The 26,719-nt window shown below is 46.2% G+C and overlaps 1 protein-coding gene across 2 annotated transcripts in view; it reads right to left on the bottom strand.

The window, feature by feature from the left end:
• Positions 1-26,719, bottom strand: part of PKD2 (polycystin 2, transient receptor potential cation channel) — a 57,077-nt gene that overhangs the window by 12,888 nt on the left and 17,470 nt on the right. For both annotated transcript variants that reach the window (XM_019488129.2, XM_019488130.2), the window contains 8 exons: positions 26,376-26,509; positions 22,339-22,589; positions 20,390-20,614; positions 18,626-18,854; positions 8,754-8,924; positions 6,974-7,155; positions 6,050-6,170; positions 202-300 (listed from right to left, as the gene is read on the bottom strand). In XM_019488129.2, the coding sequence (XP_019343674.2) occupies positions 202-300; positions 6,050-6,170; positions 6,974-7,155; positions 8,754-8,924; positions 18,626-18,854; positions 20,390-20,614; positions 22,339-22,589; positions 26,376-26,509 (1,412 nt within the window). The remainder of the gene's footprint in view (positions 1-201; positions 301-6,049; positions 6,171-6,973; positions 7,156-8,753; positions 8,925-18,625; positions 18,855-20,389; positions 20,615-22,338; positions 22,590-26,375; positions 26,510-26,719) is intronic.

Genomic DNA, 26,719 nt, shown 5'->3' with positions numbered 1-26,719 from the left:
GATAGAATATCTTCTTACTGATTTCTGCTTGGCTGTGACTGATTTGTCTCCAAATGATTATTTGCTTTATTTAGGTACTAGCTCATTGTACCTTAGTGTTGCACATAACAACAGTTTTGTAAACCAGATGTGAGAAACAAAGCATTACTGATCCTGGAATTTGGCCAAAAAAGCCAGCATTTATGACAAAACACTTTTTACCCTTTTGATAAGATCAGACAGTTCCATCTCAGACTTCTGCTGCGCCATATCTGATTTGACCTCTGAGTATGTATCATTGATAATGGCCAAAAACATGTTCTGTTTAAAATAAAAATAGAAATGGGAGGTTAAAAAACTCTCAAGAGATCTTCACTAGTGTACTTAAGCATCACTTCTATGACTGTTGCATTCTCATAGGAAGTCAAAACTTCTTCTCAGGTCACAGGAGCATGAAAATGGCCAATGATGGCAATACTGGATGGGCAAGGTCCTGCATCCATCACAAAGCTTTTAAATAAGACCGTAAATAACGGGTTGGTAGATTATACCTTGACTCTAGCAAGGCTTTTGACACCATCTCCCATGACATTTCTCCTTAGCTTAGTAGCTAAGGAAAAAGATTAAATGAAACTACTGCAAGGTGGATTGGTTGAATCACAGTGCTCAACAAGTAGTCAGCAATGGCTGTGTTTATTTGGGCAAAGTATCAAGTGAGGTATCCCAGGGGTATGTCTGGGTACAGGATTGTTTAATATCTTCACTAATGATTTGGAGCAGGGATGTCAAAGATCTGTCCTGCAACCTTGATGCAAGGGAGGGGAGAGCTTTCCATGGCTGCAGCCAAGCACCTTGGTGAGACCTATAGCACTGGAGCCCCAGCAGCCCTGCCGGAAGAAGCCAGGCATTGTGGCTTATTCCCATGGCAACAGCCAAACACTGTGTAGCACGAGGCTTTTTCCCCATGGTGCTGCTGGGGCTCCAACACTATAGCTCTCACCCAGGGGCTATTCTGCTGCTGCAGAAACAAGCCATGGAGCCAGGCTGCTTTGGCAGTACTGCAGGGTCTCCAGCATCATAGGTCTCACAGGCTTGGCTGCCAAACACCTGAGCAAGAGAAGCAGCACTAGAGCCCTAACAGCACTGTGGAAAGAAGCCCAGCACCAACGACTGTTCCTGCAGCAGCAGCATCCAGCAGGATGCTGGGCCTCTTCCTGCTGGGTACCAGACAGGCTGAGCAGGCACTGCCTGTGCTGGATCCAGCATTGTTGGGAGAGGGGAATGGGGCTGATCTTGCACCACTCGTTTGACCTGCAGAGCCAGACAAGTTCAACACCCAATTTGGAGGATGGGACTGAGTGTGAACTTAGCAAATTTGCAGACAATGCCAAATTGGGTGAAACTGCAAACATACTGGAGGGTACAGCTAGGATTCATAGTGCCCTTGATAAACTGGAGAAATGGTCCAAAAATCAACTGGATAAAATTCAATACAGACAAGTGTGAAGTCCTGCACCTGGGATGGAAAAATCACATGCACAAATACAGACTGGGGAAGAACTGGGCAGGCGGGAGTACTGCAGGAAAAGACTTAAGGGTATAATGAGCTAGCAGTATGCAAAATAGTCCAATATCATGCTGGGCTGTATTCACAGGAACATAACTTGCAAATCAAGTGGTTTTCCTACTCTGTTCAACACTAGCAAGGTCTCAGCTGCAGTAATGCATCCAGTTCTGGGTACTGCACTGCAAGAAAGATGTGGGTAAGATGGAAAGAGTCCAGTGGAAAGCAACAACAACAAAAAAAGAAGTCTAGAAAATATGATTTATGGGGAAAAGTTTTTAAGAACTAGGATTATTTATTTTGCAGAACAGAAAACTAAGGGAAGGATTTGATAATGGCCTTTGAATATGTGAAGGATGATTATAAAGAAGATGGAGACAGGCTATTCTGATGGGTCTAAACTGGGATGCCATGGCACCATGGGATGTCAAAAGGCCCTCTCAGGGGTGCTCTTGCAGCAGCAGCCAGCTAAATCTGGCCCATGTGCTCCCCCTGCATTAGGGCTCTCTAATCAACCTAAAGTAAGTGGCAATGGTGCCTCGTACTGTGCAGAGCATTTTGGTCTGACCACCCCTATGCTCCTCCAGTAAACAGTCACAAGTGAAACTATCTGTCCACTTCTGTTTCCAGGGGGAGTGTAGGGGGTGCCAGACCAGGTTGGGTTACATAGCACAAGGCAGTTCCTGCCTGCTTTAGGTTGAATAGAAAGCCCCAATGGAGGGGGAGGACATGCATGTGGCACAGCTCTTCCTGGGCTGATTGTGCAGCAGGCACAGGGAAGTTTCATTTGGAGGCAGCAACACCCAGCTGAGAAGCACTGAGGTAAGCTAAAGCAGCACCAGCAGGGGTTCTCAGCTGGGTGGACATGCTACCACATTCAAAAGAGTAGAGGCGGAGTGTGCCACGGCCCCTGAAAAGGTTGTGAAGTACTGGACTGTTCTCTGTGGCTGCAAGGAATAGAAGGAACAATGGTCTTAAATTGCAGCAAAGTTTATTAAACTCAATTTAGGAACAACTTTCTTACTCTGAGGCAAATTAAGCACTGGGACAAGCTACCAAGAGAACGTGTGGAATCTTCAGCCTTAGATGTTTTTGACAGTAGGTTTGACGGACACTTAGCTGGAATGCTTTAGTCAAGGATTTCATAGACATTAGGGCTGGAAGGGACCTAGGAAGATCATCGAGTCCAGCCCCCTGCCCAAAGGGCAGGAAGTCAGCTGGGGTCATAGGATCCCAGCAAGATAAGCATCCAATTTACTCTTGAAGGTGTTCAATGTAGGTGCTTGAACCACCTCTGATGGCAGGCTATTCTAGACCTTGGGGGCTCGGACAGTAAAGAAATTCTTCCCCATGTCCAGCCTGAAACAGTCTTGCAGTAGTTTATAACCGTTCAATCTCATCATCCCTTGGGGCGCTCTGGTGAACAAACTTTCCCCCAGATGCTGACTGTCACCCCTGATAAACTTATAGGTGGCCATCAGATCACCCCTGAGCCTGCGCTTTTCCAGGCTAAAGAGCCCCATAGCTCTCAGCCAGTTGTCGTAAGGTCTGTTTTCCTGACCTCTGATCATGCGTGCGACTCTTCTCTGGACTCTCTCAAGCTTGAGCAGGAGATGGGACTAGATGACCTCCTGAGGTCTATTTCAACCCTACTATTCTATGATTACAGGGTATCATGTCTACACAAAGTTTTAGCAATTAACAATGTTCCACCTGAATGCGAAGTTTAACAAGAGCCCAATTGCTGAAATGATACCAGGAAATAGACTACTGCTGTATGTGCCAAATACTTAATTTCCCAGACATGCACTAACTACTGAGAAACAGCCATTCCAGAAGGTGTACGTGTATCCAACTAGACATCTGACAACAGGTTAGACTAGGGGTGTTAAACATGCAGCCTGAAGCCTGGACCTGGCACATAAAACCAATTTATCCAACCTGCCAAGAGAGGAGATGGGCATCACCCAAAGAATCAACAAGGATGCAAAGCAACTCAACTAACCTAAGAGGGTTGTTACAGCATCTAAGGTGCCCCAGCAGTCACAGAGGCCTCAAAACTGACCTGACTTGGCCCTGCTGGACATGAGGCTCACTGCTACCACCATCCCTGGACCCCTCCCCCAAACCTCCAACATGGACTCCTTGCAGCCTCCGGACCCACTGCCAGCAGACCCTGAGCCCCTGTGGCCATAGTGGCCACCCCCATGCCCTGCAATCCAGAGCTGGCCCATGACGAGCCCCACAGTCTGGATCTGGGCTGAAGCATCAGATGAGTTTGACCCCTTTGGGTTAGACTAAACCTCTGTTACTAAAGGTTTAGGTATAGTTAATCCTTCTGTGGAAGAAGGAAACAGACTGGATAATGTCCCTTCCAGCCTTGTTTTTACTTGATTCATGGCAATAGCTATCTTTCCATAAACGTACCCAGATGGAATTATAGGAGTCAGCAGCATATTAGGGATTATACTCTGAAGTAAAACATTCCATTTTCACGCAAAAAACCCATACATTAGTCAATATTTCCTTTTGGAAAAATCAATTAAGAACAGAAAACAGTAACTGCCACCATCAGAGCCAAAAGCCAGAAAAAATTAAGGGAAGTTGACTCATGCCCATTTTGCCTTCAACTCCATATAGAACAAGAAGCTAAGCAAGCTGCCTTTGGTGCATTTCAGTTTTTCTCCAATGTCACATAGAGCTTTCCAAAATCCCAACACTACAGCAGTCTACAATCACCTTAGCACCCATTTCATATCTTACCGAGCATGCAAAATACTATCTAGTACCACAAAATCCATGCTGAGCTTTAAAAATCATAATGGGATTTCCTACTCTGAGGCCGCTATCTCAGTTATTAGCAAAATCGAAGCAGAAGGCACATCCTCTAACAAGGACATGCTCGTAAGGAAAAAGAACCTTTAAACAAAATAAAATGACTTTCTTCCCTATGAAATATCATCTTCCATTTAACTTCCTACCATGCTATCTGGCAGGTTTCATATCTGCTTAATTCCATTCCTGAGTCTAAGTGGCCTGCACCCAATTCGACAACTCAACTCACTCTTTCTGGGGCTGGCCAAATTTTTACATTCAATTCTCAACATTGTAACAACAGACAAATGGATATAGTCTCTGCCCCTCTAACAAACAAATCATGTTATAAGGCCTATCTTATCATGAAATAATGTTGGAAGCTGTTTCTGGAATTTAGCATAGAATCAAGGCAAGAAAAATTCTGCTTAACAGGTAGTCAGTGGTAAGGAAACCCAGTTCTGAAAAGAATTTTAAGATTTTTACTCCATATTTATCCACAATATCTGAACGACTGCAGTCAAAAGCAGCAGTAATTAATTGTACCTAATTAATGGGGGCCTACATTTTTTCCTAGAACATTGCTCAAGAAAGAATACTAGTACAATAGTGTTGTGTAAATGCTGTAAGCTGATTTACAAGTAGGGATGCAGTGGGAAAATCAGATGCACTGAGCTTTAGGACAAGCCTACATGAGCTAGCAATGGCACAGAAACTTCCAGCAACTCTGCCAGTTGCTTCGGTTATAAACTATTAATCTCTTAGATTGGGTTGGCAACATTTTGCTACCTTGGGTTGGAGCTTGTGACTTAGACCCCTGCTGCAGGCTACATCCCCCATCCTCCTCCCACCACTCCCTTCTCTCCCTGAGAACTCAAACTGCCCATACTTTATGCTCGTTGCAGATACCCAGTCCCTCTGCAGTGATGTTAAGTGCAGGCACCAGATTGAACAGAGGGCTGTGAAGGAGGATGCTATGGAGGTAGTGCGCAGCTCAGCACAGCTGCAGGATCCTCCTGGCTGCCCTGGGCTGGGGTGGACTTTCTAGGTAGGATCCAGCCTCTGTATGGACCAGATCTGGCTAGGGCGCTGTAGGTTGCTGACTTCTGTCTTGAGTTTTCCCCATCAACTCCCTTTGGACAAAGGCAAAGCAATGTTCAGAAGGTTAATATTCTCATTTGAAGGGTACCGCAGCTCAATGAAAACTGGCTTCAGAGCTGGTAGCAGGAGCATCTCTTCCATTTCACACTCCTTAGTTCATCAATATGTTGTATCAATATTATCCTTAGCCTATGCATAACCTGTTAACACCAATTAAGTGGTAAGTCTAATGTTTCAATTCATCCTTCTACATTAGTATATGTTACCTGTGAAAATGAGCACTGTTTACAAATAAAGATGTCTCTATGGGAAAATACAGAACTCATCATAATGCTATTGGTTTATTTCTTAATAGCATATACAAAAAGTTACTAGTTAAGTTTCAATAGAAATAAAACATCCTTGAAAAAGCAAGATGCATGGATGGTTGTGAGAAGAGGCAGATAAACACAAGGTTTTAGTGGTACTGTAAGTTTACTGTTACCAGAGTGAAACCAAAGCTGCCAAAAAGGGGGCTAGTGGTGATGGTAAAGATGGCGATTAAACCAAAGTGTGCCACTAACCCCCCACCATAAACAAAAGTTTACATACCAAAAGAATGAAGAACATGAAGAACACAAATGTAGTGAAATAAATTGGTCCCAAAACTTGGTTAGCTTCTTCAACCTCTGTGAAGTTAAAATCTCCCAAAATGATGCGGAACTGAGTAAAGCTTAAAAACAAAACACATCCAGCAGTTCAGAAACTGTTTTTAGAGTCTTGCAGCAATTTTTAATATATCATTTCATTCTGACCTAAGCATTTTGACTATTTGGGGGTAGTAAGGGTACACTATTTTGTCCCAAATATAAACAGTTGCTGTGATAGTTACACCTTCATGCCCATCACTAACATAACCAGTCACAATAGAGTGAAAACTGCTTCTTAAATTCTTCCTGTCTCAGATCTTTCCAGGCACAAGATATCACGAAGTTACCATTATGCTGTTAAACATGGATTTTTTTTTAAACTGGCAAAAGGAATAAAAGTAGAATGGAGAAGCGATATGGAGATGTTTAGGGTGTTATGCAATCATTCAATAACTAAACGTATGTCATTACTGTGGAGTAAAGTAACATAACCAGCTATACTAACAGTCAATAAAGTTGTGAAAGTCATTGAGTTTAACCATTTCAAAGCTGATCTTTTATTTTTTCTTAATATCAAAAGAAAAGGCTTAAGTTATAAGAAAAGCATATAATATTATGTTTAATAATATATGTTCTGTCATTAAACAATTGCAAAATTTTAACTGTATTGTATGCACCTGAAATATTTAACTGAAGATACTGGGTTGAAATAAAGTATACAGGATAAAAACTGTGAAGAGGTAAAACTAGTTTTCAGAAATTGCATATACAAAAAAAAATTCTAGAGCTTCTAGTACAGTAAAATTGTGTATTGTTGATTTTGTAATTCAGGCAGTTTGCTGATGTACTGAGGAATGTTTTTTGCATGTTTTATTATTATACTTACACACAGTCCTGAAAAGTGCTGAAGTCATCAACTTGGGTGCCAAACACAAGATAAGCCAACTGAGCATATGCTAAGAAAATAATGAAAAACATAATAGCAAAGCCAATGACATCTTTAGCACAACGAGACATGGTGCTGGATAACTGACTCATTGTTCTGTTGATGCTGACAAATTTAAAGAGCTGTTAAAGGGAAAAAAAAAAGATGTAAAAACAAGGAAAACTACAACTTACCACATCAAAACATCTTTCCAACCTTTCTCACTCTCTCACTGCATTTAGCTTTGGGAAAACTAATATTAAGAGACTGTTTGTCAACTGATTTTTTAGGAATAATATTTCTCCCCCATTCATATGGATAATTAAAATGGAAGGAAAATGCAGTGACAAAACCAAATTTCTCCTCAGGCTCCCCCCAGATGCATAACCTGGATCTACCACTGTATCATTTAAGTGTTGGGTTACCAATATCAGAAGTATTATTTCAAAGGGCAGGAGGGCTGGAGGGTTCTGACGAAGTTAGAGGTTCTGAAGAAACCTTTAGATGGATTTTTTTTTTTTTAAGTAGAAAAAGTAAAATAAAAGCTAGAAACAACAGATTCTTTAATTTTTTATCATTAAAGAAGAATTAACAAATCTTGATAATTATTTTTTCTTGTCACAAATTTCACATAATTGTTATAGCAAGCTTGCATATGAGTGGGCAGATGAAACAGCTGAACCAGGCTATAAGAGCAGGCATCAATGTCTCCTCCACCTGTTGCATATAATTATTGTGACCTCACCCTCCATGAGGGAAAGCCAAACCAGGCTGCCCTACACTTCATCTGCATATACATTTTTGGAGCATTCCAGGACTCATGATGAAAACACCCAGTGCCAGTCATGAGTAGGGGCTAATTAGCACATGGCTCCTTTGTGGGGGTATCTAGAGTACACACATATACTGAGCAATGCTGAGCTATGGGGTTACCATGGCTTGAAATCCTGTTGACTCTTGTGGGGCCCAGCCCAATGAATTATATGGTAAACCATGAGCCTTTTGGCTTTGGATGAATATCATACATAGTTTGTGTTATATGTAAGTAGGTATGACACTACTGCTTAGAATCTTTTCTATGGAGCATCTGTGCTACAATTTGTAAGTTTCAAAAATGGTAACATGCATCAAATCTGGATGAACTTATTTGTACTCTATGTAAATTACCACAGCCATGTTTAATTTCAAGGTCATTGTTTTTAAATTTGCTTCTCACTTCCATGTGCTAAGAGACAGCAGGGTTTGGCAGTAAGGAGAGGGGGAACAGGCTGCAGGGGAAAAAAGTTGGGAGAAAAGCAAAGGGGCTACCTGACCTCTGATAGATAGATAGATAGATAGATAGATAGATAGATAGATAGATAGATAGATAGATAGATAGATAGATAGATAGATAGATATCTCGGTTGTCTTATATTCAAGTAAATACAGTGGTTACTGGAATAAGGACTAAGACCAGGTTACTGTAAAAAACAAATAAACAAACAATACTGGTGCTCCTCAATGATTTTTTCCCTAGATTTAAGAAGTACTATACTAAAATTGGAAGGAAGGATTATAAGCATAGGCATAGACATAAAACCATCCAATCTTCCATGACTGGTCTCAGAAAAATTTGACTATGCCTGGAATGTAACTGCTTGTTTCCAAGACAGAAATAAATCACAAGGATTTTCTTCAGTTACAATGTGTGCGCTAAAACCTTCATTTCTATTTGAAGCACAACAGAAGATTCTTTAATTACCTTAATCCAGACAAAAAACATAGTAACAGCTGCAATGTTGCTGAATTGTATTTGCCAATAGGCCAAAGGCTCAAAATTGGGGAAACTGTTCTGATCTTCCAGCAGTTTCTTCAGTTGCATATCCACAGTTGAGGTTCTATAGATGTTAATTGCTATAGCTACCACTGATAGCTGAGTAGGAAAGAAATATATAAAACAATAAGAAACATTTGACTTAAAGACACAACCTATTTCAGTACTGAATCCCAAAAGCAAACTGTTTGAAGTCAGGTGTCAACAGCCATTTCTGCCTTTGTCAGGGGTTGGGTGGGGGGGTAAGGAAGAGCAAAAGTAACACTGCATATGTTGTATGTAAGGCTCTCTAGCTGCTGGCTGCAGACACTTTCTCTTTGCTCCTGGCAGAAGCTTCCACTGTAAAAGCTGCTACTTAGTTCCTTATTGCTCCTTACCAGTTTTTCCAAGAACAGATCTGTTTCTTCATTCTGCCTTCCAAAAACAAGGGTTGTATTTTATTTAGGGACCATGTCGTATGCAAGAAAATATGGCATGAACCAATCTGCCTAAGGCTGCAAAGAGCAACTCAGCTATGAATGGCCCCGTTTCCAATGCTTCAGTGTCAGCTTTCATTATTTAATCATTTATCATGTTAATGTATGGGTCTGAAGAACAAATCTGAGATCAAACAGTCCCAGAATTTATACCTGCTACAGAAAAGCAGGGGTGGAAGAAAAAAAAGGACAGAGAAGACTGACAGGCAAGGGGAGAGAGCAGAAAGGCTGGGAACAGCAGGAAGATAAATGCAGGCCTAAGTAACAGAGCGAAGGCCTAACCAAGAGCAGCAGATATTCTTGTTGAGTGATTAAGGGGTCACTACTATCCAGAAAAAAATAATAAACTTCAGATTCTTCCTTTGATCTGTCATGGAATTTACACCCATCTACTTGTGTTGATGAGTACTTTACATTTTACTGGGGAGAGAAATAAGGCAATATACACAGCTCTGAATTTATAATTTAGCACAGGATCCAGTTTAATTTACAATGTGGCCCTTTTCTCTGAATTAGGTTGACACCTAATTTAACTAGATTATAAACACTGGGTATGAACACACACAACAGCTGGAGCCATTTCAGAAGGAGATCTACTGCTCAGGAGCATGCAGCAGCTGTGTGGAACAATACTAGGAACAATACTACAAGTTTAACAAAACCACTCCAACTTTAGAACTTATTTTGCTACATTTTTATTTTGCTTGTCATAGACTCATAGATGTTAGGGTCGGAAGGGACCTCAATAGATCATCGATTCCGACCCCCTGCATAAGCAGGAAGGAGTGCTGGGTCTAGATGACCCCAGCTAGATACTCATCTAACCTCCTCTTGAAGACCCCCAGGCCACTCGCACTGTGAAGAAGTTCTTCCTAATGTCCAATCTAACTTGTTCACCAGTATGGGGTGGGATACCGTATCGAAGGCCTTCCTGAAGTCTAAGTACACGACATCCACCCCTCCTCCTGTGTCCAGGCGTTTCGTAACCTGGTCATAGAAAGAGACTAGATTGGTCAGGCACGATCTGCCCGCCACAAACCCGTGCTGGTTTCCCCTCAGCATAATTTGCCCTGCTGGGCTCTCACAAATGTGAGCCTTGATAATTTTTTCAAAGACTTTGCCAAGGATGGAGGTGAAACTGACTGGCCTATAGTTGCCCGGGTCCTCCTTCCTCCCCTTTTTGAAAATGGGGACCACGTTAGCCCTTTTCCAGTCCTCCAGGACTTGGCCCGTGCGCCATGAGCGTTCGAATATTCCCGCCAGTGGCTCTGCAATGATGTCGGCCAGTGCCTTCAGCACCCTCGGATGGAGCCCATCCGGGCCTGCCGACCTAAAGGCATCCAGTTCTTCCAAGTGACTCTGCACCATCTCAGGATCTACGTATGGAAGTCTGGCACCTTGCTGCTGCCTCTCTACAACCCCAGTGAGAGACTTGTCGTGTCCCTCACTTAGGAACACTGAGGCAAAGAACTCGTTGAGGAGTTCAGCCTTGTCCCCCCTGTCTGTCACCAATTGTTTCTGCCCATTTAGCAGGGGTCCTATTCCTCCCTGGGCCTTCCTTTTACTCCCAATATATCTAAAAAACAATTTCTTGTTGTCTTTTACTTGGGTTGCCATCCTCAGCTCCATGGTAGCTTTGGCCCATCTAACTGCCTCCCTACAAGCGTGAGCAGAGGAGGTATATTCATCTTTAGTGATCTCACCTTGTTTCCACTTTTTATGTGCTCCCCTTTTGGCCCTTATGCTGCCCTGGATTTCTCTGGTCAGCCATGGAAGCCTCCTGGCCCCTTTCCCTCTTTTGCCTCGCTCGGGGATCGTCTTGCTTTGTGCCCAAAGGATCGTTTCCTTTAGGCACAGCCACCCTTCTTGGGCTCCCATCCCTTCAAAACTCCTACTCTGCAGTGCGTCCTTGACTAATCGCCTGAGTTCATTGAGATCAGCTTTCCTAAAGTCTAGCACTTTCACCCTACTAGTTACCTTACCCACTCGACATCTTATGTTGAATTCTATTATTAGGTGATCACTGTCTCCCAAATGGCTACCGATCTGGAGATCCCCTACCATGTCATCCCCTGTTGCCAATACCAGACCCAGTATGCCATTCCCCCTAGTGGGACCATGTACCTCCTGTGTCAGGTGGAGGTCCTGTATACAGGTTAGAAACCTGCGTGAGCGATGGGACCTTGCTGTCTGCATCTCCCAGCAGATGTCCGGGTAGTTTAGGTCCCCCATGACTACCGCCTCTTTAGCTTTTATGGTCTCCGAGAGTTGCCTCAGGAGCCCCGCATCTATTTCTTCCCCTTGTCCACATGTAACTTCTAGAACACAGAGCTGCCACACTGTTTGGATCAGGAGTCCCCTTTTGAATCTGCTCCAAATCTAGGTTATATGTGTGTCTTCTGACTGTGGCAGCTAAAGCATCTCATCTCCCCCCTACCCTTGACATAACAGCATGTTGTTCAGGTGATTGTGGAAAACTGACACAGTTTGCCCCTCATAAATTCCCTATGAAGCAGATACTAATTCCTGTATTCCAATCGGGTATATAGTTTCATAGTAGCTAGGGTCAGGAGGGACCTGAACAGATCATCTAGCCTGACCCCCTGCCACAGGCAGGAATGAATGTTGGGTTCACAAGACCCCAGACAGGTGATCATCCAACCTCCTCTTGAATTTGCCCAAGGTAGGGATGAGGACCACCTCCCTGGGAAGTTGGTTCCAGATTTTGGCCACCCTAACTGGAAAATATTGCCTTCTGATCTCTAACCTAAACCTATTCTCCATCAGCTTATGACCATTGTTCCTTGTCACCCCAGGTGGTGCTAGGGAGAAAAGGGCTCTACCTATTTGCTGTTGATCCCCCCTGATGAACTTGTAGGCAGCCACCAGGTCCCCCTTCAGCCTCCTCTTGCTGAGGCTGAACAGGTTCAGGTCCCTCAGTCTCTCCTCATAGGGCCTGTCCTGCTGCCCTCTCACCAAGTGGGTGGCCCTCCTCTGAACCCTCTCCAGACTGACCACCCCTTTTGAAGTGTGGCGCCCAGTACTGGACGCAGTACTCCAACTGTGGCCTGACCAAAGTCACACAGAGGGGGAGTATCACCTCTCTGGACCGGCTTGAGATGCACCTTTGGATCCATGACAAGGTATGGCTGGCCTTGCTGGCTGCGGTCTGGCATTGGCGGCTCATGTTCATCTTGGAGTCAATGACTCCAAGATCCCTTTCCGCCTCTGTGCTTTCAAGAAGGGAACTCCCCAGCCTGTATGTGTGCTGTGGATTCCTTCTCCCAAGGTGCAGCACCCTGCATTTGTCTACGTTGAACCCCATCCTATTCTCGTCTGCCCACTTTTGTAGTCTGTCTAAATCTAGTTACAGCCTCTCTCTCCCTTCAAGTGTGTCCACCTCACCCCACATCTTCGTGTCATCAGCAAACTTGGACAGCGTGCTTTCCACGCCCTCGCCCAAGTCACTGATGAAAATGTTACAATAGTGCGGGCCCGAAGACTGAGCCCTGGGGTACCCCACTGCTCACATCTCGCCAGGTTGAGTACAACCCATCCACCACTACTCTCTGGGTGTGCCCCATCAGCCAATTTTTTACCCATCTAACTGTGCAGGCATCAATGCCACAGTCACTTTAATTTATTGATGAGGATGGGGTGAGAGAGTGTCAAGGGCCTTCTTAAAGTCTAGAAAGACTACGTCCACAGCGACACCATCATCCAAGGATTTAGTTACTTGGTCGTAAAAGGCAATCAGGTTGGTCTGGCAGGCCTTGCCTTTGGTGAAGCCATGCTGATTGCCCCTAAGCATGATCCCCCCCTGCAGGCTCCCCACAGATATGCTCCTTGATGATCCTCTCCAAGAGCTTCCCGAGCACCGAGGTGAGGCTTACAGGCCTATAATTACTTGGGTCCTCCTTCCTCCCTTCTTAAAAATAGGAACCACATTAGCCAGTTTCCAATCCCCCGGCACCGGGCCAGATGACCACAAATGCTCATATAGCCGGGCCAAGGGCTCCGCGATGATCCCTGCCAGCTCCCTCAACACCCTTGGGTGGAGGGCATCTGGACCTGCAGATTTAAAAATGTCTAGCCCTTCCAGAAGGTCTCTAACTACATCTGCACTGACTGAAGGCTTGATAGAGCTATCCCCAAGATTGTCCCTACCTCTGGTAGGTGGGATATCCCGGTCCCTGTTCCGGAAAAGAGGCAAGGAAACTGTTAAAAATATCAGCTTTCTTGTCTGGCATGGCCACCAGATTACCGTTTGTGTCTTGCAGCGGCCCTACATTGCCTGGTGCCCTCATCTTGCTCCCAATGTACTTGAAAAAGTACTTTTTGTTGTCCTTAATCCTGGACGCTAGCCTGAGTTCCATCTCTGCCTTGGCCTTCCTAATAGCCCTCCTACACTCCTGGGCCGAGGAGGAGTACTCCTCCTTGGCGATAGTTCCTCCCTTCCATTGGTTGTACACCTCCCTTTTGGTCATCAGGCATTGCTGAATGCCCTTGATGAGCCAAGGGGGTCTCTGAGCACTCTTACCCCCCTTGCTTCCCTCAGGGACTGTTATCCTTTGGGCCTGGAGGATCGCCCCCTTAAGGTACGACCATCCCTCATGGGCTCCCATCTCCTCTACCTTCTGGGCCCTTAGTGCCTCCCCCACTAGTCTCCTAAACTCATTGAAGTTGGCCCTTCTGAAGTCAAGGGCTTTAGCCTCGGTGTGAGCCCTAGATGCCCTGAGTTGGATAATGAAATCCAGCAGGTGATGATCACTATTGCCCAGGTGGTCAAGGACCTGCAGTCCCCTCACCAGGTCATCCCCCGTGGCCAGGACCAGGTCCAGCAAGGTGTTACCTCTAGTGGGGCTGTGCACTTCCTGGATAAGGTGAAGGTCCTGTAATACAACCAGGAACCTACGCGAGCGGTCAGACCTGGCTGTCTGCTCATCCCAGCAAATGTCTGGGTAGTTTAGGTCACCCATGACAATAACATCCCTTGACCTAACCGCCTCCATAAGCTGAATGGAGAAGTCCTGGTCTAGCTCTTTCCACCTGGTTGGGTGGTCTGTAGTAGACACCCACCATAAGGTCCCTTTCGCCATGCCCCGCTTGTAGTTTGATCCATAGCGTCTCTGCCCCACCCTTCTTTAACCCAAAGCTAATCCTTGATGACGTGAGGTACTCTTTGACATAGAGCACAACCCCCACACCTTTCCTCTCTGTCCTGTCTCTTCTCTATAGGTGTACCCCCGAATGCCCACCGCCCAGGCATAGGTAGGGTCCCACCAGGTTTCTGTGAGCCCTACTAAGTCTGGGTTCTTACTTGCAATCAGGAGGCATAGTTCCTCCTGCTTACACCCCATACTACGAGAATTAGTGTAAAGGCATCTGAGGCCTCCTGAGGGTGCTCGTTCCTTCCTCCCACTCTCAGGACAGTTGTGACCCTTTGCTCCTCGGACGTTGATACTTACCTGTGCTTCCCTTCCTCTTGTCACCCTGCATGCTAGTATTAACCTCTCTGTCCAAGGCCAGAGGGAACCTGGACTGAAGTGTAGATTCAAAATGAAGAAGCTCCTAGTTTCCAGTTCCATGCTTATTATGATACATACACTATGCTACTTTGTACTATTTCATCATTACCTTGTCAGCAACAGCATCCGAATATTATAAAAGCCTTAATCTGTCTGTCTGTCTGTCCACAACGCTTTATTTGCACTCTGACTGGCTGAAAAACAGCCAGTGTGTGAAGAAGCATTCGGACACGAGGTGGCCGAGTGCTGCCATGATGGCGGGGACACAGGGGATGGAGCGGGGCAGGGATTGATGCCAACACTACTGGCCTTGTGCATCGCCCCCCGTCCTGCTCCCTGGAGGCGGCGGCAATGGAGCGGATGGAAAAGGGGTGGGGAGGCGAAGCCAGCAGTGCTGCCCCGCCCTGCCCTGCTCCCTGTAGGTGGTGAGGATGGAGCATGGGTGGGGGGGCAAGGCCGCAGGAGCTGGCCTCGCCCCCCCCCCCCCCCCACTTACTCCTTGGATGTGACAGCGGTGGCACGGGGGCGGGGAGTGGGGTCAGGACACCGCAGGGGGGGTGAAGCCACCAGCATTGGCCTTGGCCCACCCCTCCCCCCTCCTGTCATCACTGCTTGCAGGACCAATGAGGTGGCAGTGGTGGGATAAGTGGGCCTGAAGCAAGGGGGGGGGGGGGAAGGAGAGGAGGAGCAGGCGCACCGCAGCAGTGGTAGGCGAAGGAAAGGTGGGCCCGAGCCCGATGTGGGGGGTGTGGAGGAGGAGTGAGCCTGAGCTGGGGGAGAAGCTGGCCTGTCACAGCAGTGGGGGGGAGTAGCGGGCCCAGCTCCACACAGCAGCAGCGGAGGGAGGGGAGGTGGGCCTCCTCTCCCACTTGGGCCTGGGCCCACTCCTCCCCCACCCCTCTCCCTCACGTTGGCCCCGAGTCCGCTCCTCCTGTCCCTCCGCCACCTCCAGGTCAGCCCGGGCCCACTGCTTCCCTCCCCCCACCTCCCCGTGGCAGCCTGGCTTCTCCCCACCCTCGGGCCTGGTCCTCCTCTGCATCAGGCATGGGCCCACTCCTCCCTTCCCCCTGCTGCTGCAGCAGGGAGGGGGAAGCAGGCCTGGACCCCAAGCAGCAGGAGGGAAGGAAAGAGCGGGCCCCGACTGGGAAGGGGAGGGGAGGGGCATGGGGCTCCGTCCCCAGCCCCCCATCATTCTTGATGGGCAATTGGCTAGTGTATATATATATATATAAGGAACAAGCTACTTTACAGCATGGATTAAACAGGGATCTGAAGATCAAAACGGACTTTTTTCCCCGCTCTTACAGCCAATTTCTGTACATTTCTGCTATAATATTTCTCCTTATCGGAATTTGTCTCAGCAACCACCCTGAGGGAAACATACCTTTTTAGGCAACGCTATGCAAACATCTACAGTTCCTGGCACTTGAGTCTGCTTGGCAAGCAGTGCATAGTGTTATTCAAACCTCACTTAACCAAGTGTTGGAACACCACATTAACATGCATTAGTGGTAATTTTGCAAATACATTGCGACACCCAACCCTTTTCTCAGACAAAGAACAAGTACTGGCTTTAAAGTGAGTTTTCTCATTGTGGAATACCTATACATTAGGGCTGTGTGAAACGGGTGTGTTTCGATTCTGGTTTGGGACTCGGCTGTTTCAGAGGACAGTGGTTCGTTTCGGTGTTTTGAATCACTCTCCTGTTTCGTTTTGGTCAAATCTGTTTCGAACAGGCTGCAAGGGAAGCTTTACACAGCCCCACCCAGGTGGGCAGGGATGCAAGGCCAGGGACTGCAGGGCCCCAGTGGGGAGAAGGACAGGGCTGTGGGTGGCTCCAGAGGAGGGCTGCTGCTCTCTGTGCAGGCAAGGAGTGCGGATCTCCGATCCCTGTCACGCTGGGTCGTGGGGCAGGTTAGCAGTACAGAGCGGCGAACAATCCACAGGGAGCAGAGATCCATGCCGGAGGTCTCCTCACTGCCGCCACCCACCCCATGCTGCCCCGACAACATGAGGCTGCATGGGGCGGGCAGCAGCAGCAAGAAGACCCCAGTGAAGATCTCTGCTCCCTGCAGAGCCAGGTCGTGCAGCAAGGCAGTGCTGGTCCCTGCCATGTGACCTGGCTCTGCAGGGAACAGAGATCTGGGACTGCACAGGGCAGCAGCAGGGAGGAGATCCTGGCGTGGATCTCTGCTCCCTGCTGAGCCAGGTCACACTGCAGGTAACCCAGCCCCTAGTTTGATTCCCCAGGCCCTGATTCGATTCCCCAGCTCTCTGATCATTCCTCCAGGTCTTCCCAGGGGGTGCGGGCCCCCAGATCTGCGCACCAGGTTTCAGCAGGCTGCTGCTACAGGCTGGGGCCAGCGGCAGCACTGCAGTCTTCCTGGCGTGGCTGCGCCAAGCAGCTGCCACTGGCCCCAGCCTGCAGCAGCAGCCTGCTGAAACCCCGCATGCAGATCTGGGGGCCCAGGCCCACCGGGAAGAGACAGGGAATTGATTAGATAGCTGGGGAAACAAACCGAGACCTAGATGTCAATATCAGAGCAGTTGTTCCCTCCTTCCTCTTAGTTTTTGTTTCCCTGCAAGCCTGGCTCTGAAACTCCAAAGTTCTCCAAAACATTTCCTAAACGTTTCAGAGCCTTCTGATTCATTTCAGAGCCTTCCGTTTCAATTTAGATTCGGTGTTCTGGGTGCCAAAATGGCCCGAAACACCTCCAAAACAAAACAGCTGCGAAAATTTTGCACAGCCCTACTGTACACTACCAAGGTGTGGAGGGCTAGAGGAGGGATACTTAAGAGCCTTTTTAGTTTCTTACCCTCATGGGTGTCTCTAGAACTTCAAGAGTCATTGAAAGTATGTAATTGCAGAACAGTTTTGAGGGAGGGTATGAATAATTCTAGAAATCTCTGTATGGTGCTAACTGCCTGTAAATTTATGGACAGTCTGTTTTTTTGTTTGTTTGTTTTTTAAAATTGAGCTCCCCATAAATAACTAAGAAACCATGAGCTTGACTGAATAGCCATCATCAGAATAAAGCTGGATGTGAGTATTAGTGGATAAACACAACAAAGCAGCCCTGCCTTGAATGAGTGGGAGCACAGCTTGGTGCCCAGCTGGGAACCCTCCTTCAGGGCTTTGTAGCCCACAGAAACCTCTGAAGCCCCATCCCCCCACCCCATGCCTCAGACAGTGGTAGCACATGGGTTTGACAGAGAAGGGGGTGGTGGTGGTGGTGTGGCCAGGATGGAACTGTAAGGCTGGGAAGGGGAAGAAACAGCAGGTGGGGGCCTATGCTAGGATGGGGGGAGTGAGGCCAGAAGGGATAAAGGTGGAGGCCAGGGTTTCCTAGTGACTGAGAGTAACTCGTTTCACTTAATGTTTAATGGCTAAGGTTTCTTGAAGGTTGTGTGTTTATTATCCCTTCCCCCACCCCATACCAAACCCTGTTTAGCTGAATGTTGCTTGCAAGTGGGAAAGTTTGTTTCTGGGTGGGAACTGGAGACCGATTTAGTAAGTTGGTATTAAACTCCTAAAGTAGGGCTTAGAGGAGGGTTACCTTTATATTATGTAAAAATATGTTAGTAAAAAAAGTCCAGTTGGCAACCGTAAGACACACACACACACTACTGCCCAGATTGTGACACCTCTGCTCACATTAATGGCACTTTACACTGTAAAAAGTTATGACAGCAGTGTTCCCACGTCTTCTAACCAAGGTGCTAGCACTGAGTATGCCAACACACCCGGGAGAGGAGTCAAAAGAAAATAGTGGTAATAATATTACCCCTTACGCACCACAATGATGATGATATCAAGACAGTTCCAGAGACTCCTGAAGTAATGCAGTTTATGAATGTGAATTTCCAAGATCTCTTCCACCATATAATACAGAATGAAGAGGCAAAATGCTATTTCACAGGCTGCCATGAAGAAATCAAAAGTAGAAATATAATGAATTAGCTTCATTGGCTGAAACTGCCAAGATGTAAGAAGGCCTCCAGTTGCTGGAAACTCCACTAATAACCTGTTTAAAAAAAGAAACAAGAAACTATGAAACAGTCTTTGAAAGCGTTCCTGCCAAATGGTTTACAGTATGTTAGCAGGTAGTTTTAGCCACCCAAAATAATATTTCAGAAGAAACGGAGAGAGTTGCTCAATTTCCTTTAGACTCAAATTCTATAGATTTCCCAATGCTATTCTGTGCTCAGGTGAGATGCACACCCAGCACTGTTTAATATATAGTTGCATATATACAAAACCCCAATTTACATAAAAGAAAAAGAAGGAATCCTAAAACACTTGTTTCATTTCAGAAATATCTGAAGGAGGAGGTAATACAAAACAGAGGCTTAGCCATGCCCCATAGACCTACTAGGCAGGACACTTCAGTGTAGTTTCCGGTCGCTTTATTTATTTTCCCTCCCAGAAGCTACCCCCAAATGTAAGAACACTGATGAAAGCCATTAGAATTATGAGACTTCTGACAGGCATTTTCCTCAGGGATCTGATGAATTATCACTTGGGTTTGACATCCCTGCATATTTACATATTTTGATTATCTGTACTGTGTTCTTACAAAGAAGACAGGAGAATGGAGCTTGCATATCTGGCTTGGACAACTGGATCATCAAGACTCACCAACATTTCAATAAGTCTAGAAGGGCAACAACATGGAAATACTAAAGAAAGTGGTCAAACTCAATTTAATCAGGCTTCTTCGTACCAAAGGTGGAGTGGAGAATGCCATAAAAGAACAAAGGGTAGTTGTCACAGCATGGTTTTAAGTGAAAAAGCAAGTATGGGGCAACAGAGAAACAGGCATATGGTTTCACAGCAAGAGGGGTCCTTTTTACTGAGTCATTAGCCATTGAGGAAGGGAAATGACTCTATGGAAGATATTCACAGCAATTCAGAGATTCTATCAGTACAAAGGAGGATCCCTAAAGGATGCCAACTCAGTTCCAAAGAACACTTGAAAGTGACCAGAAAACAGACAGTGAATGACAAAAAGTGTATAGTTACGTTACTGTTTTTGTCTAAATCTGCACCTCTCATGCTATTCAAAGTGAAGAATACTAATAAGAATCTCTTGCAAAACCTGTTTTATGTGCTTCAATTGTCCATGCTGTAGACACAGTAAACCATAAAACTCAAATGCCCACAAGATCAGAGGTCTAAGAAAAAGTGTGCTTCAGCTGCCATGGTGACTCCAGGAGGTTAGCAAAGATGCTGGAGGCCAGAGCAGCTGGAACATGAGGTCCCACTTCCACATACGGAAAACAGAGAGGCAATACTCAGGAAGCTTCTTTGATCAGAGAGTTCCAAGAGAGACATGCCTGGAGCAGATGCAGATACATGGCTTGAGTGTGCAAAACCCTGAACAGCAGCCTGCTGAGCATGCAGCATGAAAAACTTTACAGGGACTGGACAGACTCACTTCAGTAATGCCATGTGCATAGTGAATAACTCCCACAGTGAAAAAGAACACAAATCCTAGAACTAGAGGTCCTGCTCTGAACTTAGAGGGAACATAACCATTATGAAAAGTTCTATACATACCTGACAATACAGAATAGATTAATGTTTGCATTGTATACAGAGAAATCAATAAAGGTCGCTCTTGTCCCTCTATCCAGCCAGAGGTTCTTCTTAAGGGTAGCAATCTGTGCAGCTGTCTCCTCCCTGGTTCTTGACAAATCCTGGTAATAACCAGCCCCACCGTAGGTGGCAATCAAACCCCAGTGGCTGCTCCCATTCAAATCCCTTTCACTGGTGTAAGTCCAACTAATTTAAGAGCAAAAGAAAGAACACATTACTCTCTCTTCTTGCATTTAAAACAGCAACTGTAGAAAAAAGTGATTTCTTAAATGAAAGTAGCTGCTACCTTTTTTTGTTTGTTTTAAAGATATGCACAGGAATTTGTGATATATATTCCCTGAAAAAGGCACGAAAGGTTCATTTGATCAACCAGAGAAAATGCAGATAGAACTCATGCCATAAGACATCACAATGACGACAGAATACATACATTCTCACAGGCAGTCCAATTGTTGTGGTGAAATAAAAAGCATCAGTTATACCAGGGGTGGGCAAAGTCCAGCCCACTGGCAGGATCTGGCCTGCACCAGACTCCATTTCCCAGTAGCCCCTGTGGCAGCAGCTCCTTCTGGCTGCCACTGCCTGAGCTAACCTCACTGCCTGGGCACCCTGGTCCGTCTGCCTCGTACTCACTGCCAGAGGTGGGACCCACACATGCAGGGTGCGTGGCAGGAGCGAGATGGGCAGGTGGGGCTGTGGAGACCCCTGGATCTTAGGGCAATGACAGGGCAGGGCCAGGGCAGAGCCGTGATCCACGGCCTGCATGCCCCTGGTACGAGTATGGGTTCCATGGGCAGAGGCATGCAGGGAGCAGTACATGGCTCTGCTGCAGCCCCATGCTGTCACTGCCCCAAGATCCCAGCCCTGAAGCAGCTTCCCATGTGGCTCCTGGCCAGTCTCCATGGGGACCCCAGGAGCAATGCAGTCATGGCAGTGCAGGGCCAGGACAGAGCCCCAGTTTTGCGACCCCATACTGTCATGGCCCTATCACTCCCAGGGTTTCCAAGGAGACCAGCTTGGAGCCACCCAGGTAGGGCCTGTTGGGAAATGGAGTTAGGCTGCCAGCTGGCTCTGCCGTTTTGCCCACCCCTGGGTTATACAGTACTTTACAAAGTAATCTGCACAGCCAAATAGTCCCTGTTTTCTGGTTGAGGGAGATCATTAATCCAAAACCTCATAGTGGGTAAAGCAAAAAACCCAGCATTAGAATCCAGAGGTCCTCAGAATCCAGTCTATGCTTAGAGCACAGTGTATTTCCTAACAAGGGAAATAACCATTGGGGGCAACTTGGACACATCTAAACCAACTGGGCCAAGCACACGTTCTTCTGCAAAACTGTGCAAGATGACTTTATAGGGGTGCAAAAAAATAAATAAATCACCTGGAATTGAATTTATCTGGAAATCAAGAGTTTACATACAGAGCACACAAGAATTAAAATATTGCATTTGGCAGCTACTGGGGAACTGGTTAAGAACATCTTCAGAAAATAAAATACTGTCATTTTGGTTATGCACATTTTCATAGACATTAAGGGCCGGAAGGGACCTCATAAGATCATCTGGGCAGGAAGTCAGCTAGGGTCAAAGGATCCCAGCAAGATAAGCAACCAACTGTTTCTTAAAGGAGTCCAGAGTAGGTGCTTGCACCACATCTGGAGGGGAGTCTGTTCCAGGCCTTGGAGGCTTAGACAGTGAAGTTTTTCCTTATGTCCAGCCTAAAACAGTCTTGCAGGAATTTGTGACTGTTGGACCTTGTCATACCCTGGGGTGCTCTGGTGAACAGTTATAAGACTGCCACCAAGTCACCCCTGAACCTGCGCTTCTCCAGGCTGAAGTGTCCCATGGCTCTCAGCCTCTTTTCATAAGGCCTGTTCCCTTGCCCTCTGATTGTGTGAAAGAAATACATACGCAGTTCCATTTCGGAGCCCAAATGGAGCCTTGTCTTCACTAGTAACAGAATAGACATCATAACATTCTTTAATTTCATCCTTTAAATCATCAGGTATTGAGCATGATCCATTTCTCACTTTCAGCTGCCGAATACGAGGCACCCCTAAAAGCAGATTCTCATAGTAAATGAAGCTTTTATTTTCTGCCATGGTTTTATTATTGTACCACACCTTCCAGTACAGACCATCCAACAAAGGACCTTCTGTGAACTGAGGAAAAAGACAGAATAATTTTAGAGCTGATCAGTTTACTTGCAGCTAACACTTAATATTTTAACCACATTCATTCTTGCCATGGAGGCATTTTTATTACAAATGCCAATTTTTTGCTTTTAACAGAAAATGATTTTGCTATACAGATTTAATTAGAAACAACTTTTCTGGAAAATTAAGTGTTGCTAGGCAAAAGGGGAATTTTCTTCTATCCATCATGATCAGAAGTATGCTAGCTATGCTACCTTGACTGTAGCAAAGGAAGGAAAGGGAGAAGACTAAATAATCCTGGGCCCCCATAAAATGAACAGCTTCTTTGTGGCCATTATCTTTTGGAATTAAAGTACACACACACACACAAACCCTACTCCATGCTATCACCCATTCAACAGCATATAGCATTTCTTAATCGTTACACTTGATATCTCAGAGTCAAATAAAAACACAGATCACACACAAGACAATATAGTAGTTTAAAGTACAAATAAATGGAAATGTATCAGCATTGTTTAAATAATTATGAAAAATTGCTGTTGACCAGAAGAGCTAGAATTTTCAACAGTTCAAGCGATTTAGGAGCCTAAGTCCCATTGGGTGCATCTACAGGTTCATTAATGTGCCTTTGCTACTGCACAGTAAGTTTATTACCTCTAATATGAGGTACTATATAAAGATGCACTGGACTGCGCTAATGCACAGTAGCAAAGGCAAACTGTCTACTACACTTAATGCGCAGTTGACAAATTCTACTATGCATTAGCACGGTTTTTGCCATGACACATTAATGCACAGTAGAATAGTTATTGTGCATTACAGTGTCTTGTGTAGACACACTCACGGAAAGATAGTTTTAAGACTTTTACTAAGGCTTCATTGTGAAATAGTGTTTTAGGGATGAGGGAAAAAGAGAACTAGAGGAATTCAAAATAATTTTGCACTAAAAATCATTATAACATTTTCCATATAGCACCAACCACCCCAGAGTGGCCCAAACCACTCAATGACCCTGTTCTTACACCAAGAAGGGCAAGGGGAGATTGTGATACAAGGGCACTGTGGTGGCTCAGAGAGAATCTGAAGGTCAATGACCTCCAAACAAAAGCTCAAATTCTACAAAAAGTTATGGAAATGTTAAGCTCTAAGCATGCAAATAGTATCCCTGAAACCAACAGGACCATTCATGTGCTTAAAGTTAAGCTCACTCAATCTTTGCAAAAGCGTGATCTAGAACTGCTTTAAATGTCGAGCAAAAGTGCAGAGAGCCGAGATGCAACCCTACTAGGAAGTACCGCATTCAGAGCAGCCAGCTGTTGCCCCAAACTTGGGCAAACTTTTAGGTGATCTCCTGAGCCTCGCCCTGGGTCCAATAGTGAGCAAGCCTCCTACTGCTGCATCTTCTGCGCAGCTAAGAGCTGTGAATGTTCTTGGACAGGGGTTGGCAATTATTTGGCTTGAAGAGACACTTAGGAAGGTTTGGTGAGCTGTTACAGGCTGAATCAGCAACGCCCCCCCCCCAACCCACCAAAACTCTTTAAGTGGTCTGTGGCACTGGACAGAGCAGGCCAGTGGAGTCTCCATGGAGACCAGCCTGGGACCCCCCCATGGGCAGGATGTGGTTGGCTGCGCAGATGGGATTGAGCCAGAGGCAGGCAGGGAGTAGCATCTGGGAGCAGGGCAAGAAGGGCTAGGATTGCAGGGTGGTAACAGCATGGGGCCAGGACACCAGGCAGAGCCACAATTGACTCTGTACGTGGCCCTGAGCTGTCACCGCCTCGCGATCCTGGCCTTAGCCCCAGCTCTGCCAACTCATCTATCCCACTCCCCACCCGCCCACCACCCTATCCCATGCACCTGGCCAAGCAGGCCCTGCTCACAGGGGTGTCTTGGCCAGTCTCCAAAGAAACCCTTCCAACCCACCCGATTCATCCACCACCCCTGGCAGTGAGCGGCGGGAGGGGGGGGGGGGGCGCGCGCACGCATGCGCACTGCGGTGCCCAAGCAATGGAGCCGGGTCAAACAGCAGGAACACTGGCAGTGACAACCCACCCGATTCATCCACCACCCCTGGCAGTGAGCGGCCGGGGGGGCGCGCACGCGCACTGCGGTGCCCAAGCAATGGAGCCGGGTCAAACAGCAGGAACACTGGCAGTGACAGCCAGGAGCCACTACTGCCACGGCTGTCAGGAAGCAGAGTCCAACCCCTGCGCCTCCCCAGCCCACCTGTGCACCCGAGGACAGCGGGAATGGCCACATGTGCCACAGCTTGTGCTGCACCCCCCATGCCTGGGCCAGGCAGGGCCAAGGGACATGCTGTGGTCCAGATAAAATCCCTCAGTGGACCAGATCAGGTTCATGGGCTGTATTATGCACAACCCTGTTCTTGGAGGTAGCTTGGACAGCCTGGTACATCATAGTTTTGCTTAACTGTGTTCTCATGAACTGTGAATTGGGGTGTTGGTAGCCCCTCTGACAGATTGTCTTTTTGTTTCTAGGCTGTATTAATAACACACTGCTCTACACAGGAGGAGGTAACTGGAATCTGAATTATTATTATCTCAATTAACCCACCTTCCACTGGGTGCCTTGCCTTCCATCCAGTTGTATGTGATCTTACCTGCCACAGGAACGGAACTACCGTTGCCACCCTGAGAGTGGCATCTTGACTTAGAGCATGGACTACTGAATAGGAAGCAGCAGGCACTGCATGGTCTGCTCCCTGAACCATTATGTTATCTTGGAAGGACTAGAAATCACTGATAAGGCAGCAGCCAGCATGCTGGCCATGGGCACAACATGCAGCTAGCACTTCAGCCTTCCAGAAGAATTGGGAGGAATTGAAGCACTAGGCTGAAGGCTACTGAACGAATGGCATGCTGGCTTTGCAAAGCATGAGAATCCACTGGGTGTGGGAGCTGCCTATGAACACAACGCACCTGCTGTTCAGGTATATCATCTATTAAGACACCAGCATCTGCATTACTGGCCTGCAAAGTACTTGTATTAGTATGCAACAGGGATATCAAACTCACCAGCACCCACAGGCTAGATCCAAAGCACAAGGAGAATAACAGGCCAGACCTGGAGCCAGAAGTGACAGCAGGGAGACAGGCAGCAACACAGATTAATGCAATTGTTACTTGCCCCCACTACCGACATGCTGCCCACTGGGGCTCCATAGCTGGGTTCAATGGCAATTTCATTACACCCTCAGAATTCACCTGGGCCAGGTGAAATGGTTTCATGGCCTGGATCAAACTCATGGACTTTATGTATGACACCCCCAGTTTACAAGCACTGATAACCTGAACCAGGATTTAAATCTGTTGATCCAGAAGTGAAACAGAAATATTGTGACACTTGGATATTTAAATTAAACCTTTTTTAATGAATCGTACTGCATAACTGCTGCTTTTTCTGCAGTAAGAGCAACTTGCTGACATTGCTACACTGGTAAACCTATACAGCTTATAGCAAGAGTGCTTTTGTCAGTACGATTTATACCAGTTCCGACAAGAAAATAAACTGTACCAGGAAAGCAGTTTGTCAGTATAGCTACATCTACACTAAAAATTCTTGCTGGTATAGTAATGGTACAAATGAAAAAGAATCTATACCACTAAATGGCATTGCTACATTGGCAAAAGCGTTTTGGACAGAACGGGTCTAAAAGTACTTGCCAAATACCATCTAGAGTAAGAACAGAGGAAACATGTACTGATTAGGGTCACGAATACAGAATAAAAATTAGTTTTTACAGTGACAATGATTTATTTGTTAGGATACCTTCCAGAAGTCCTCCATGGTGGACAGGGTTTTATAATTAGTTTTCTCCATCTTTGATATAGGCATTTCCAGGAAGAGCTGAGACATGACTCTTGTATAATAATACATATTGGAACTCACCATCCCATAAGTCACTGCAAGAGATGGAAGGAGGGGGAGGGAGAGGGAGAAGAGAAATGAGGAATTCAGTTAAAAGGCTCATTTTGAAAATGCCAGGCTGTACTTTCCATAGATTATGGAGATATTTCTAAATAGGAACAAATGTTAGAACAGGACTATCCAAATGTTGGTCCACAGGCAGCATGCAGCCCATGAGGACTTCATGTGCAGCCCCCCAGGGTCTT

This window comes from Alligator mississippiensis, chromosome 2 (genome assembly GCF_030867095.1).
Source record: "Alligator mississippiensis isolate rAllMis1 chromosome 2, rAllMis1, whole genome shotgun sequence".
Lineage (NCBI taxonomy): Eukaryota > Metazoa > Chordata > Crocodylia > Alligatoridae > Alligator > Alligator mississippiensis.
This window is presented reverse-complemented; position numbering and strand designations above follow the sequence as displayed.